The sequence below is a fragment of the Phaseolus vulgaris genome, chromosome 6 (assembly GCF_000499845.2).
Source record: "Phaseolus vulgaris cultivar G19833 chromosome 6, P. vulgaris v2.0, whole genome shotgun sequence".
NCBI lineage: Eukaryota > Viridiplantae > Streptophyta > Magnoliopsida > Fabales > Fabaceae > Phaseolus > Phaseolus vulgaris.
In genome coordinates this window covers 19642773-19657386 of record NC_023754.2, presented here as the reverse complement: position 1 = coordinate 19657386, position 14614 = coordinate 19642773, and the positions used below count along the sequence as shown (strand labels likewise).

The window sequence follows — 14614 nt, the reverse complement described above, 5'->3', positions numbered from 1 at the left end:
AGAAGAAAATTCAAGACACCCCCTCCAGGGGAAAAAATAGCATCCATTATAACTACATTAAGAAGTGTGAGGAAGAAAACATTACAAGGCTATGATCTCAACAACATTTGCAGTTCGGCGATTTCATTCTCAATACCCAAACTAATCTATTCCTCTTTTACAAGCACTTAATGAATAACTTCAATCACATTCATTTAAGTTTGCAAGTCTTAAAACTAATTATAGTGCCATTATGAACTTCTGAATTTTTGTCTGTGCTCTCTCCTTCTCTTCCGGTCCGTCAAGGTCACCAATATTATCATGATATTCCTGAAACAGAAAAAATTCCAATAGATTTGAGCCTGTGCTGTTTCTTTTTTAAAACACTGGGTTTCTAGGAGTGATGCACGGAATTATTCAGACACGTCAATATGGTCGCAACATTAGAAATATTGCAAACCTATATTTAGTTGGACATGGAACTTCGACAATGCATCCTCCACACATGAACGTTTCAAACCAACACTGGAAAGATAATTAGGTTATCCTCGAAAACATATACCTGAAGTATATCATGGATATGCTTCTTACTAAGTTTGTTCTGCTTAAGAAGTAGCTCAATTCTCCCCCTCATTTGTGGATGTCTGACCACAAAACATTTAACTAACACTCGTCAGGTGAAAACACACACACACATATACTCTTGACATTAACAATATATAAATGCAAATACTTACTCTGAACACCAAATATGACCCAAAATAACAGCAATCAACTGCAGAACCATATATAAAATTGTCAGTACATAAAACGTGCTGCAGAAATGGTATCTACTTAGATGATGCTAGTATAAGAGCTACTGTTGTTCACTAAAGTTCTTCCTAAATACAATTTCTTTTATCAGCTCCTAAATGCAGTTTGAAATAGAAAGAAACAAAACATTTGTAAAACCGAGTTGGCAATACATTATGTATAAAGAACAAATGTTTCCTAAGAAATCATAAATGACATCTATTGTTTTGAAGTGATTATGGATGAGTCCTTGAAACAGTAAAAACAAACCCTGTATGTCATTTCTTAGCACCAACTAATGTATTAAATATAATATATTACCTGAAGAGTGTAAAGTCCAGATTCTAGTTTGCGATTGTATATTTCATCTTCATCCATCTATAAAATACAGAAATATTAGATTGAGCTAAAAAAAGGGCATTTCAGTATGACATGTCGAAGCAGCAGAATAAATAAAATACCTCCAAGTCATCAAACTCAATTTGATTCAACCTTTCAGTTTCTGCTTTGACTCTATCTGAATACCTGGTTAGGATAAAATGGATAAATCCATTTGTTAAGTGAGAATATGAGCTCTAAAATAAGAGCTTACTACCCATCACAAATTTTACAATATACAGGAAAAGATGTAGACTAACTTTAACCTTGGAGAAAAGAGAATAAGTTCATTGGATCCAGCAAATAAATACGCCAAGTGTATTGGTCAATGAATCAATAAATGTAAGTATTTCTTTATTGGAAATTATAGTAGAGGTGCTTTGGCAATATTAAATACAACGCTTTCCTTTAAAAACTCTATGTTTAATTCCTTAACCAGGGACTATTAACATTCTCACAGCTCAATAATCATGAAATTCACAAACCGTATAATGAGTCCAACCTACCTGATGTATAGTTCCATTAGTCTGTCTATCTTCTCACACTCATTTTCGACAAATTTACTTAATAATCTTTCTCTCCTAGAACCCCTCAAGATTCCACCTGGCAAAAATACAGAGCACTAAAGTTTAATATCAGAAATGGTATAAATATACAACATGATAATTTAATCAAGATTCAAATAATTAATTGGAAAGCCTATTTTTCGAGCTGCGGATCAAACTGTCTCATGAATCTAAGGTTCATGATAAATAAGAATAATAAAATAGCATACACAACTAACATTGAAAATGAAAGCACAAATTCATGATCAATAAACGAAAGACAACTCTAGGAACAATTTAACATGAAGAAGCATGTTAAAAGTCAATGCATATATATAATGCAGAAAGAGGAACACGTGTTAGTGGCAGACAATGACCAGAACCTGCAGTAGTTGGAATGAGAAACACAGCACAGTGAGGGAGAGGCACAGAAGAGAACAAGAAATAGGCAAAAGAGATGCACATGAAGAATGGGCTACCCTATGTTAGATTGGAGGGAAAGAACAGGCCAACTCCCTTTCTTCCAGCTAATATTTTGAAAAAAAAAATGTATATAGAAGTCTAGGATTTTCAAAGCCAGATGAAGCACCAACCTGCAATTCATGGCGTCATTCAAGTGTCAAAATAAGTTAGCATCCTATTCACTTTGCTAGTCACTCAAAATCATATCACACAAATGTACTGTATCAAGTGAATCATATTGTGAATTGCAAGATACTGATAACAATGGCACACACATTCATGTCTCACTGAAATGCATATTTCAATCTCATTATTGGATGCACCTATGTCACTCCGAACAATTAAAAAAATTGTTGTCATTTTCATAGATACATATTAACATGAATAGACATCCATAAAGGCATGTAAAGGCACCTTCACAAACAACAACCAGGCATTAAAAAACAAAATTTTCAGTAACCCCTTTAAAGAAAAAAATAAAGACAAACCCTTCGTGTTCAAGTTTCATCACTCCCAGTCAAATGCAAGACGCCCTGACTGAGTATTTGCAGACGAATTGCAATTTGACCACAATAAATTTCAAACAAGACTAATTTCGCATACAGTCTGGAATTGTCATTCACTAGCCAATACAGACATCCTAACTAAGTCCGAACTCACATAAAAGTTCACTTGCCTGCTTACCAAATAATGACGCAATCAGTGACACAAGGCGCTCCTCCATATCCTCTTGGTACCTTTCCTTCTTGTTCTTCTTACTTACAGGAATCTGTGCATCAAAACAAACAACTTCTTTAAAATAATCCATTTACAACACGTCTACAAAATCAGAAGACGAAAAGGCAAATTCACAAAACACTATCAAACAAATTAAAAGTAAACAACATAAACCATCACAGACACCAATACCAGCATTTAAAAAACAAGCTTAAACTTCTGCCAAGGGGAGACAGAGTTAAGTTGTAGTAGCACTTGCCTTACCCATGAAAGCTGCAAAGGCGGTCTTCAACCCCAAAACATCCACAAAACGTTCACACGCCGGCGGGTACTTAGTCATGGCAAAATCAAGCGCCCTAATAGCCGACCCATAAGCCAACTTCTTCTGCTTCATAATAATTATCATCAACTCCACCCCTTCAGCCTTCACAAACCTCTCCTTATTCTCTAATGGCATCAACAAACAACACAAGCAATCAAACAAATTCTCCAACATCTCCTCCTCATCAGAACTTTTAGGATCCTTAGACTTATACATGGCCACAGCCTGAAGAACCACATCAACCCCATTCATCTGCCCCAGCTTCTTCTGATTCACCGTACTACTCTGCAGCAAAATCGCCAAAATCTCCGAAGCATACTGCTTATTGCTGTCAAATTCCCTCACCTTGATCTTCCCGAGAAGCCACTTCAACAACTTCGTCTTCTCGCAAACTAACTCCGCCACCGCTGGCTTCACCTCAATCAAATTCTCCACTGTCGCAAGGGTTCCATACACGGCGGCAGTTTCATCGGGGTCAGAATCATTCAATCTATGAAGATTCTGAACCAGAAGCTCGAGCGCGCTGTTATCAACCAGTGCGTCGACCAAAACCCTAGCAGAATCATCGTTGTCGTCCAGAACGTCCTCATCGGTGAGGTCCTGCAGCAATTGAACAACATCGATGGCGATATCGGTGTTGTCGTGGTTGAGGAGGTCGACGATTGACGGAATCACATTAAGGCCGACGAGGTCCGGGTAGAGCTCTGGCGCACCAGCGAGGACCTTGAGCTTCTGGAGCTCGTCGTGGAGTTCGACTTCGGAATCGGCGAAGCGGTCTGGTTGGTTAGGGTACTTCAGGCGCGCTTCGATGTTGTCCTTCAGGCGACGTTCGAAGGAAAGGACGTGCTTTTTTAGGGTTCGGAGGTCGAGGACTTCGATGGCGTTCTGCGATTTCTCAATGGCTTCGAGGAGGGAGAGATCCACATCAGTGGCAACGCCGTTAGAAACGGCGTCTTCGAATTTTCGCTTGGTGGCGGGGTTCCGCGCGTTCGCTACCTCCATTGTTGCTGGGGATAGGAAAACCCTATCGCTCTGTTATTTGAGGGTTTTGGTTTGTAGAAGAAGAAGGTTTCAACGACGTCGTTTGGAACCAACACAACTTTGCAAAATCTACCAGAGAATTTAAATAAATAAAAAATCATTAGGAAAGTAAAAACGTGGACGGCAGGATTCGAACCTGCGCGAGCAAAGCCCACATGATTTCTAGTCATGCCCGATAACCACTCCGGCACGTCCACCTTCTTGATTTATTTAAGAAATAAATTTAAATGTACAAACCGAAGTAGGTTTTTTTTAATAGATCGGCACTGGCAGTAACAGTGATGGTGTAGAGATTTTTTTTCTAAATTCCTTTTTATGGCAATTTTTAAGAAAAAAAATTAATTGAAAACAAAATTAATGACAAAACTAAGCTTTAAAGGTAAAAATACAATTAACACTATCAATAATTAATTAATGACCCAATAAATTAGTCCCTAATATTCTCTTAATTAATTACCGGAGACAATCTTCGGAGATCTCTTAATTAATTACCGGAGACAATCTTATTTCGGAGATTCTCTTAATTAATTAATTACATAGTAATGCTAATAAGGTGGAACGAAGTAGTAATTAAAATGAAGATAATATTATTTGGGAGATTCTCTTAGTTAATTAATTAATTAATTAATTTGATAGTAATAATAACGTGGAATAAAGTAGTATTTACTAAAAAGAACTAAAGAAATGTTTTAAAATGAAAAACTCATTTTGGTAAATCATACGAGAGGTGGGACGAAAGGATAGTGACACGAATGCCGCATAATCTCATCATCTTCCTTTGTCTTTCTCTGTAAATTCAATAATCCTCTCATTCTCACTCATTCTCTGCGAAACTGTTAGTAGCAGCTACCCATCATGGCTTCTAAAAGGGTTCTTCTCCTCTGCGGGGACTTCATGGAAGACTACGAAGTAACATTTCTTCATTCACTCTTCACTGTGAAGTGTGATTACACTCTTTTCAATCCTTTCGTATCAATAATTCATTTCGTGTTCTTGCAGGCCATGGTTCCCTTTCAGGCGTTGCAAGCATTCGGTGTTGCCGTCGACGCCGTCTGTCCCGGAAAGAAGGCCAACGATGTCTGTCGCACCGCCGTCCATGTACTTTCCGGTGCTCAGGTCTCTGTCATCTTCTTCTCTTCCTTACATACTATTTCCAACTTCCAATTATTCAATTGTGTAATTTAATTTAGGCTAATCAAGTTTTTATTAAATATTTTCGTCTAAAACATTTTTTATTTTCCTCTAATTACTCTGCGGTTTGAATTTGCTGTTAGCTGAAGATATGACACTTATTTTTGTCTTCCTTCGCGTTTTTCTTCTTCAATCTCCTCCCACACTTCTGCTATCTTCCTCAGATGAACGAAGAAATCGGCTTGGAGGAGATTAAAGAGGGGATGAGCGAATTGATTAATAAGTTAAAAGACCAGAAAACATAAGTAATGATTACTCTTGTTGATCATAAAAATCAAATGAGCAAGATAATTAAATAAATAAATAAAATTTGAACACTTAATTGAAGGACAATTTTTAATAAAGACACATTTAAAAAAATATGCAAATTCATATGTAGTTAAATCTTAAGTAAGCCTTTAATTTATTTGCGAAAAATAAGGTTTGAATTTATTTGCAAAAAATATAAGGCTTGACTTGATTTGTAATTCTTTTATGAACGGATAGGGCTTTAACTTTTTGATGTGGTCTGAAATAAAAAATATAAATGGGTCATGTATAACTGGACATGGATGGTCAAGAATACTAAAAAAATACTGTTTTTATTTAACCTGAATTGTTTAAACATGATTTACAATTATCTATATTTATAGTTTTCATTTCTCATAATAAAACAAAGTATGTTTCTCTTCAACTTAAAGTAAAATCTAATATAATTGTATAGGTTTAGAGAGAAAAAAAAAAAACTCTTTGGACAGTTTAGTATGGGGATTGTGTTTTCTATTTTCACTTTTAATTACAAAAGAAAATGAAATGGATAAAATTTCTCTCCGACAAAGTGTTGAAAATAGGAAACAGAAAAATAAGTTGTCATTTTTTGTATTTAATATTTAAGAGTGAAAACAACAAATGTTTCCTTAAGCTAAACGACTCCCAATTAATCAATTCCCAGAATTTTAGTTCCAAAAATAGTAACTTTTGTAAACTTCTTTAATTGGTATGGGGAAGTTTTAATTTTGGTTGATGCCTTTTGGCTGCTTTCAGACCTATACTGAGACAGTTGGTCACAATTTTGCACTCAATGCAACGTTTGATGAAGTTAATGCTGCAAGCTATGATGGTTTGTTGTTGCCGGGTGGGAGGGCTCCAGAGTATCTTGCTCATATTCCTAGTGTTGTAGAGCTGGTGACCAAATTTGTCAGTCTGGGAAAACAAATTGCTAGCATTTGTCATGGACAATTGATTCTGGCTGCTGCTTCTGGAGTGGTTAAAGGTCGCAAGTGCACAGCTTTTCCTCCTGTTAAACCAGTACTGATTGCTGCTGGTGCTCATTGGGTTGAACCTGAGACCATGGCAACAACAGTGGTGGATGGTAATCTCATTACTGCAGCTACTTATGATGGGCACCCTGAACTTATTCACCATTTTGTGAAGGCATTAGGAGGCACAATAAGCGGCCCTGATAGAAAAGTCCTCTTTATTTGTGGGGTATGTTCAAATTTTTCTCATGTTGCTTAAGCTGATAATCATGGGCTTGCCTTACTTCTCTTGGCATGACGAATTGTAGGAGTAGAATTTTCAGGCATAGAGCTGAGACTATCTACTTTTTGTTTGAGAGATCCTTAGCCACACATGGAGTAAGAGTATCATCTTACACCATTGTGTAATTCCACCTAAATTCTGTAGGCCGTCATTTGCCTCAGTTATTGCACCTAGTGTACTCAATGATTTTTTCATCTTTGTTTCTTTTAATTGATGAAGATGAGTGTTACCAACTTTTGCAGGATTACATGGAAGATTATGAGGTCAAGGTTCCTTTTCAGTCCCTTCAGGCTTTAGGATGCCATGTTGATGCAGTTTGCCCCTCAAAGAAGGCTGGTGACACTTGCCCAACTGCTATTCATGATTTTGAAGGAGATCAAACTTACAGTGAGAAGCCAGGACATGCATTTCCTTTAACAGCAACCTTTGGTAATGTGGATCCTTCGAGCTATGATGCTCTTGTCATCCCTGGAGGTCGAGCACCTGAGTATTTGGCTTTGAATGAGTCAGTCATTGCCATGGTGAAGCATTTCTTTGAAAACAAGAAGCCAGTGGCATCTATCTGTCATGGCCAACAGATTTTATCTGCAGCTGGTGTTCTAAAGGTATATATTATTGTGCGATTTTAAAAAGAGAGGGAAGAAGAAAATGTTTCCCGCAAAATGGGATATATTTTATTTCAAGTTTTTTAACTCATAATAAAGCCACATGCAAAATATTGCTTAAAGTATCAACGGTTTTATCCCCGTGGCTTAAAGTATCAACATATTTACACCCGTGGTCTCTTATACCTTTTAAGCCTCATTTCTAAAACCGTGGCCATTACTATGTTTAGACAACACTTTTATACGCGTGGTTTATTTTAGCGACACTTTTATACGCGTGGTCTATTTTAGCGGCTTAAAGTATCAACATATTTACACCCGTGGTCTCTTATACCTTTTAAGCCTCATTTCTAAAACCGTGGCCAGTACTATGTTTAGACAACACTTTTATACGCGTGGTCTATTTTAGCATTGCCTAAAGTAAAAAATGTTGCAGTGATTTGCTTTGCAGACTTACAGATAATGAAATTCATGCAATCAGCTTCTGTGAGACTTCATCTCCTGGTGTATTTTGTGTTCATGTGCTAGCATACTTTTGCTACTCAAATTTATTCTTATCTTAATTCTATCTCACTTAGGCAGTCTTCTAGCTTTTGTATACCTTGTTTTTCTTGCTTGCTTGAATAATTGGATTGTAATCCTAAGTTATGTTCAACCGATATTTCTCTTTCTTTGCCCCTATCACCCATCAAGGAGCAGAAGGAATGGTAACATAAAGAATTAATCTTAGAGAAATTAAATACACGTGGAACTGGACATATGTTAACCAAGACTCTGTAAATTGCTTCTTTTGTTGATCATTTCCAATTGTCCATCTATTATGAATTGATCAAATCTTTGGTCATGGGAGCATCCTCATTTTCTAGAATTATAGCTTATAATACTTCGTCTTGTTTTATTAATTCTGCTACCTCTTGAAATGCCTGATGAATTATTGAATTCTATTATTAACTTGATGCTATGATTAATTATGAGATCTTGTATATACAATGTTGTCTTGTTTTGTTACTTTTTTTTTTTAATTTCCTACACATAATCTATTGGTGAAAGTAGGTAGTAAAACACATACTGACAATCATTGAATATTATGAATATAAAATCGAGGATATTTTTGTCATTCCCTTATTTCATGTTATCATCTATTGCAGCAGAAATTCAAAATCTAGAACTACTATTTTTTGCCATTGCTTTTGTGATAATTGAGTGATATGCAATGGATGGTAGCATGAATTCTTAGTTCTATGCTGACATACATTTTTACTGTACAGGGAAGGAAATGTACTGCTTATCCGGCTGTGAAGCTTAATGTGGTTTTGTCAGGAGCAACATGGCTGGAGCCGGACCCTATAAGCCGCTGCTTCACTGATGGAAATCTGGTTACCGGAGCTGCATGGCCAGGGCACCCTGAGTTCATTTCTCAGTTGATCACACTTCTTGGTATTCAAGTATCTTTCTAGCTGCACTTTGTGATGTGATTAATTACCAGTGAAAAAAGCTTGGCAGTTTCTGTAAGCATTTTGTATCAAATATTATAAATATATGGATGCGTTTTACTGTACTGTATTTGAAGGACCTATAATGTGCAAGTGCATCATGCACTTGTTACTTTGAGCATTTGGTGGTGGCTAGTATGAGTTTCCGTTCCTCTAAAATAAAACTATTATGCAGTATTTGTTTAGACCAGGAAATCATTATTGGTTCATAAAAGTAAATCATTATGCATTTTACTACACCAAATTTAATATTTTGCTGCTTTTGGTGTAGTAAAGTAAATTTCAAAATAGAGGATTACCTGTGGATGTCTATGTACGTAAGGATTTTACTAGCCAAGTTCAACTAGTTGCAATTTTTTTCTGAAATTATTATTTTTCCCAATTATCACTAGTCGGTCTCTTCGATGATACGTAGTCTTGATATATCTTAATTCATATAAAATACTTTCATAAATCATTTTTTATATTAATTCACCGTGAACATTAATTCTCTAACATACATATCTTAAAACAAAATACCACTCTAATCATACACAAATAATTAATTGTTAGAGTATAATAGTTTTACCTTTTATCTAGTTTGTAATGATTTTTTAAAATTTTAAACTTAGCTGAGAGTTATCTTTATCTGTTACATTAATATAAGCAAATAATGATTTACTGGTCCAAAATTATAAGTATATATAATATTAATCACTATATCATCGTTACATTGTCACTTGTATATAACATGTTATAATTTCATTGGTATTGCATATGATATGATGGTTTCAGACCGTACAATAATTTCTCCACGCATTCTTAATTTTTATCCTCAATTTTACACTCTACTTATAAATCAACAGCACAGTAGTCCCTAATTAACATCACACTTTTTCTACCTTGAGCTATTGATAAACAACTGGAATGAAAGCAATCGTTGTCTACTTTATTACTGGTTCAGTTTGTCAAGATCCTTTCCTGCATTGGTTCCATAGTCATCGTGCTGATAGAACAGAAATGGAGGCAGTGGCATTAGATGAAGAGCCACTGGTTGAGCTAGACTTGCTTTCCCGAGTCTTCATATTCGTTTCAACAAACACAGGCATAGTCGGTCGCAGGTGCTCCACTAAGCTCTTGCTTTTGAGTAGCACTACTATTTCAGACATTGTTGGCCTCGTTGCAGCTGATGCCTGAGTGCACAACAGTGCAATTTCTATAATCTTCTTAACATCCTCTGCTTCATACTCATTAGGCTCTATGGCCTTGTCCATCAGCTCGAAGTGCATGCCTCTCTCATACAGTTTCCATGTCTGTTAAATGAAAATCAAATGTCTCATTCAAACACTATAATGTGTCGACAAAACCAACAGTTCCTAGTTCTACTTATAACAACTTGCTTACTCGTTGAAGTAGGTATTCATGACCATCCTCGTCACCCTTCACATCAGTACTCTTTTGACCACTAATGATTTCTAGGACTACAATACCATAACTGTAGGTATCAGCCTTCTCGGATAATTGACCATGTATTGCATACTCAGGTGCTGTGTATCCCCTGACAAGTGTATCATAAGTTATTAAAACATGACTCAGAAATATATCTTGTTAGATTTTCCCAGATCAGATTTTAATTGTCCCTTTTGCTACGACTTGATGTTGTAAAAGTTTAAGAGAATGCAATTGTTTTGACTTACAATGTTCCTGCAAATCTTGTGCTAAGATGGGAATGATCCTCTGGCAGAAGCCTTGCCAATCCAAAATCAGCAATTTTGGGTTGGAGATCATCATCCAAGAGGATATTAGAAGTCTTGATATCTCTATGTATGATGGATACGTGGAACTCCTCATGCAGATATGCCAGTCCCATTGCTGTGCCTAAAATTATATCATAGCGTTGTTTCCAACTCAGGGAACCTTTTCTATTACCTGTTTATTTGCCAAGTAAGATTGTTGCCAAGATAAGAAAGAAAATGAATAAATATGTGTAAAGAAAATGGAATTTGTAACAGTGTTTGACATGAATTATGTACCGAATAAGAATTTGTCAAGACTGTTATTTGCCATATACTCATAAACCAAGATTCTCTCTTGACCTTTGCTGCAACAACCAAGAAGTCTAACAAGATTCCGATGATGAACATTACTTATAAGCTTCACTTCACCTTCAAAATCATCCTCCATCTTGCTTGATTTCCCCAAAACTAGTTTTTTTACGGCAACAACTTTTCCATTTTTCAGAGTACCCTGTTAAAAATAGTTTGTAGGACTGAAAAGGGAAAGTGTTTTCTCTTCTGGTTTTGGATATATCTGAGCTAGGGTATTTTTGTTTTGAAAAATACAACATAAATTTACCTTGTATACATCACCAAAACCTCCTTCTCCAAGTTTGTTTTGAGCACTGAATTTTTTTGTTGCAGCTTTCAAATCATTATAGTTGTAGTTGACTGGGCCTTTCAACTCTGTTGCTCCCAATATGTCACCTGCTACAATCATGAAAGAATTAGGAAACAGAATAAGGAAGTTACAATCACAGCATAGGAAAAAAAAGATGTTGATGAACAAATAAGTATTTTTCGTCCTATTTTTCAATACATCTTCCATTTAAAAAAGCATTAAAAATGCAAACTAGGAACTAATTAATCTCAAGCATTACATTGAAGACTTTTCCTCATTTACGTACCTCTAGGAACCCTCTTTGGTTTTGTAAACCATAGCCATGCAAACAACACACAGAGGAGAACAACAAATCCTCCAACACTGCCACCAATTATAGCCCACTTCTTGCTTGAATCTCCTGCAATACAGTAAAAAGTTTATATCAGCTCCAAAATTGTATTCGGGTAGTCACACAAAAATCAAATATGTTTTTTATTCGGCACTTTATTTTTATTTTCAAAAGTTCATATTGAAAATGGTTAAAACAATTAAAAGAAGTAAGCTATTTTTTTGTTTAGGTTTAATGTATTTATTAGTTTTAGCAACATGGAAACTTTAATTTTAATCTTCTAATTTTTTTCTTGTTACCTTTATTTTATAAATTTATTTTTTAAAACAGGCTTCATTACTATATATTAATAATAACATGGCAGAAACACTTCATTTAAAAGTGATACTTAAAAGTAGTCTGTGTGGATGTATACTATATAGTATAATGAAGATTGAGATATTTTTAAGAAGTAAATTTGTGTAAATGAAACTAAAGACTATAAAACGAAAATCTGCATTATTTAGAGTGAATAAAAGTAAATTTAAAATATAGAAAAGGTTTCAATAAACCATATAACCCAACCATTTTGATCTAAATATACATAAAAAAGTACCTTGTTTTAAAAAGGGTGCAATATCAATGGTTTGATTATCATCAAAGAAAAGTGTGGTGGAGTATCTCATGAAACAGCCAGCATCATATGCTCTTCCCTCTGTTCTGGGAAGACAATTTTGTAAGTTGTATCCAACTTGCATGCAATTCTGACATGTATCCTCGGTTGCAGTTTCAACACACTGTGCAACAGCATAAATTGCACTACCACCAGCCACCTCTGTCTTAGTAGCTGCATAAAACCCTTTGGTTTTTGGTGTTGCTCTTTGGATATCCGAAATAACTTGTTCTACAACTAATCTTAAACCAGTGGCATTTGAAGTGATGTTTCCACATGATAGACCATAGCCAACATCATGTGTCTGATCGAAGAACTTCTCGGTCTCATACCTACATCATCACATTTTCATAATATCCAACATTAAAATTAATTCTCAAATCCTCAACATGGCCTCACACTAATGTTTAAAACTAAACACTTTCATAATCAACTTTTATACTTTCATCTTATTACAAACTCTCACACTAGATAAAGATGTTAACTTATCATATTTTTTTAAAAAATTATACCAATGATAATTTTCCATTGATAGATAGAGTGATTTTTTTTTATTCTGACTCCAGCATTAATGCAAAACAGATGACAAGTATATGAAAACTGAATCATGGGAAGATGTTTTTTTATTTTTCTCAAATAGTCTTTGACTATTGTGTTTCCTGGCCTAAAAAAGTTAATGTTGGATTATTATTTTGTGTTATAAGGTCTAATGCGATTTTGATGGAAATTTTTTGTTAGAAGAGTAATTAATGTGATAAATTGTTAATGGTTGTCTATATATATGGATTTCATTTATTTATTTTATATATATAATAAAGGTTAAATTCAAATTAAAATATTTTTCATCTATTTTATTGTTTTTACTGTATTTTGTTTCTTCCTGTATTATTTTCAATAAGTGAATCAGAAACGCAGATTTCTTTTTCTATATGATTAATTCGGGGCGGGTCGAAAAGGTAGAACAGAAAAAATCTATATTATTTGAAGTTTATTTTTCACAAAGTGTTGATGTAAAAAGTGAATTATATATTTTAACATAAATATTATAAAATTAACAATTTTGTCATACATTAATAATGATTGGATAATAATATAAAATTTTATATTGCAAAGACATTTAAATTAAATTCTATCATTATTATATATTTCTTGAACATTTTTATTATACTATACTTTTTTTCTTCATTAAATTATTATCTTATTTGACATTTCTCTCTTTATAATTCATATAAAGAAAGTGTTTGGTTCAAATTGAGATGAAATTGTATCATTCAATATATTAAAAATACGAATAATTATATTTTATTTTTTATTGTTTAATTTTGAAAAACAATAAAAATAATAGATAATTATAATTTAATAGTAGATCGTCGAAAATGATCATGGATGATGTTGAACATGTGAAGTCATTTGATAATAAGCTTGAGACGTGTCTATGTATAGCTAGCATATAACATGTAAGTTTTTTGTGAAAAGACGTGAGCGATGCAGAGAATTTCTAAATGCATATATTCCTAATAACTTTGGCTGTGTTATGTTTCTTGCAACTGTGGATGATATGTACCTGAGGAAGCAACCGTCGTAGACGACTCTGGCGCCGGTGGCGGTGAAGCAGTTTCTGCGGATTTGGGTTGCGGCGGTGTTGAAGCAAGAAAGACAATCATTGTTGGAGAGATAGTTTCTGCATTGAAACATAACAAAGGTGAGAACATCTCCTGTGGCTTGCTGTGTTGTGCCAAAGTGCTCGCTGTCATTTATAATATCTCCTCTGAGCTCTGAAAATGTTGCGTTGATATTGTCATGGAAACTCTGAACGTTGGTAGCGTTGTATGTGCTGCACCCTATGTTTAGTGGATCACCCGTTGCACCATGTTCTACAATATTGCTCCACAACATCATAACTAAGACAGTTACCTTTAGTTCAAACATGATGTTTGTGTCTGGTTTCAGAGAGAATGAACAACAATGCTGTTCACACACACACACACACAGTAGGTCCAAGAGATCGAGGACGATGTTTTTGTTCATATATATATATGTATGAATTGGCACGTATATGTGAAGCAGATAAAGACAGAGAAGAAAGAGAACCCTAGAGTACGTCCGAGAGATCGAGGACAATGCTTTTGTTATATTATATTATATATAGGTCAAATTTCAAATACACCATAAATAATAGAGGAAAGTGTATTGTTGAAATAATTTATTA

General features: G+C 34.8%; 3 protein-coding genes and 1 non-coding gene across 4 annotated transcripts; 1 reads left to right on the top strand and 3 right to left on the bottom strand.

Annotated features, from left to right (window-relative positions):
- Positions 1–9: 9 nt before the first annotated feature.
- LOC137831626 (uncharacterized) lies at positions 10–4419 on the bottom strand. Its single transcript, XM_068639378.1, has 8 exons — positions 3133–4419; positions 2841–2925; positions 1656–1752; positions 1233–1296; positions 1093–1149; positions 717–754; positions 542–623; positions 10–309 (listed from the first exon to the last, which is right to left on the bottom strand). Exons 1-8 carry the CDS (start codon positions 4195–4197, stop codon positions 220–222), a joined length of 1578 nt encoding a protein of 525 aa, XP_068495479.1. The 5' UTR covers positions 4198–4419; the 3' UTR covers positions 10–219.
- Positions 4352–4433, bottom strand: TRNAS-AGA (transfer RNA serine (anticodon AGA)). The gene has a single exon. It is a non-coding gene; the product is annotated as a tRNA-Ser (tRNA).
- Positions 4434–4917: 484 nt separating this feature from the next.
- Positions 4918–9241, top strand: LOC137831625 (protein DJ-1 homolog D). Its single transcript, XM_068639377.1, has 5 exons — positions 4918–5145; positions 5236–5352; positions 6451–6894; positions 7191–7553; positions 8822–9241. Exons 1-5 carry the CDS (start codon positions 5092–5094, stop codon positions 9008–9010), a joined length of 1167 nt encoding a protein of 388 aa, XP_068495478.1. The 5' UTR covers positions 4918–5091; the 3' UTR covers positions 9011–9241.
- Positions 9242–9765: 524 nt separating this feature from the next.
- LOC137831620 (cold-responsive protein kinase 1-like) lies at positions 9766–14410 on the bottom strand. The gene is made up of 8 exons (XM_068639372.1): positions 13970–14410; positions 12349–12737; positions 11709–11822; positions 11381–11508; positions 11059–11272; positions 10723–10954; positions 10430–10583; positions 9766–10338 (listed from the first exon to the last, which is right to left on the bottom strand). The coding sequence occupies exons 1-8, from the start codon at positions 14332–14334 to the stop codon at positions 10024–10026; spliced, it is 1911 nt and encodes a 636-aa protein (XP_068495473.1). The 5' UTR covers positions 14335–14410; the 3' UTR covers positions 9766–10023.
- Between the last annotated feature and the right edge of the window lie 204 nt (positions 14411–14614).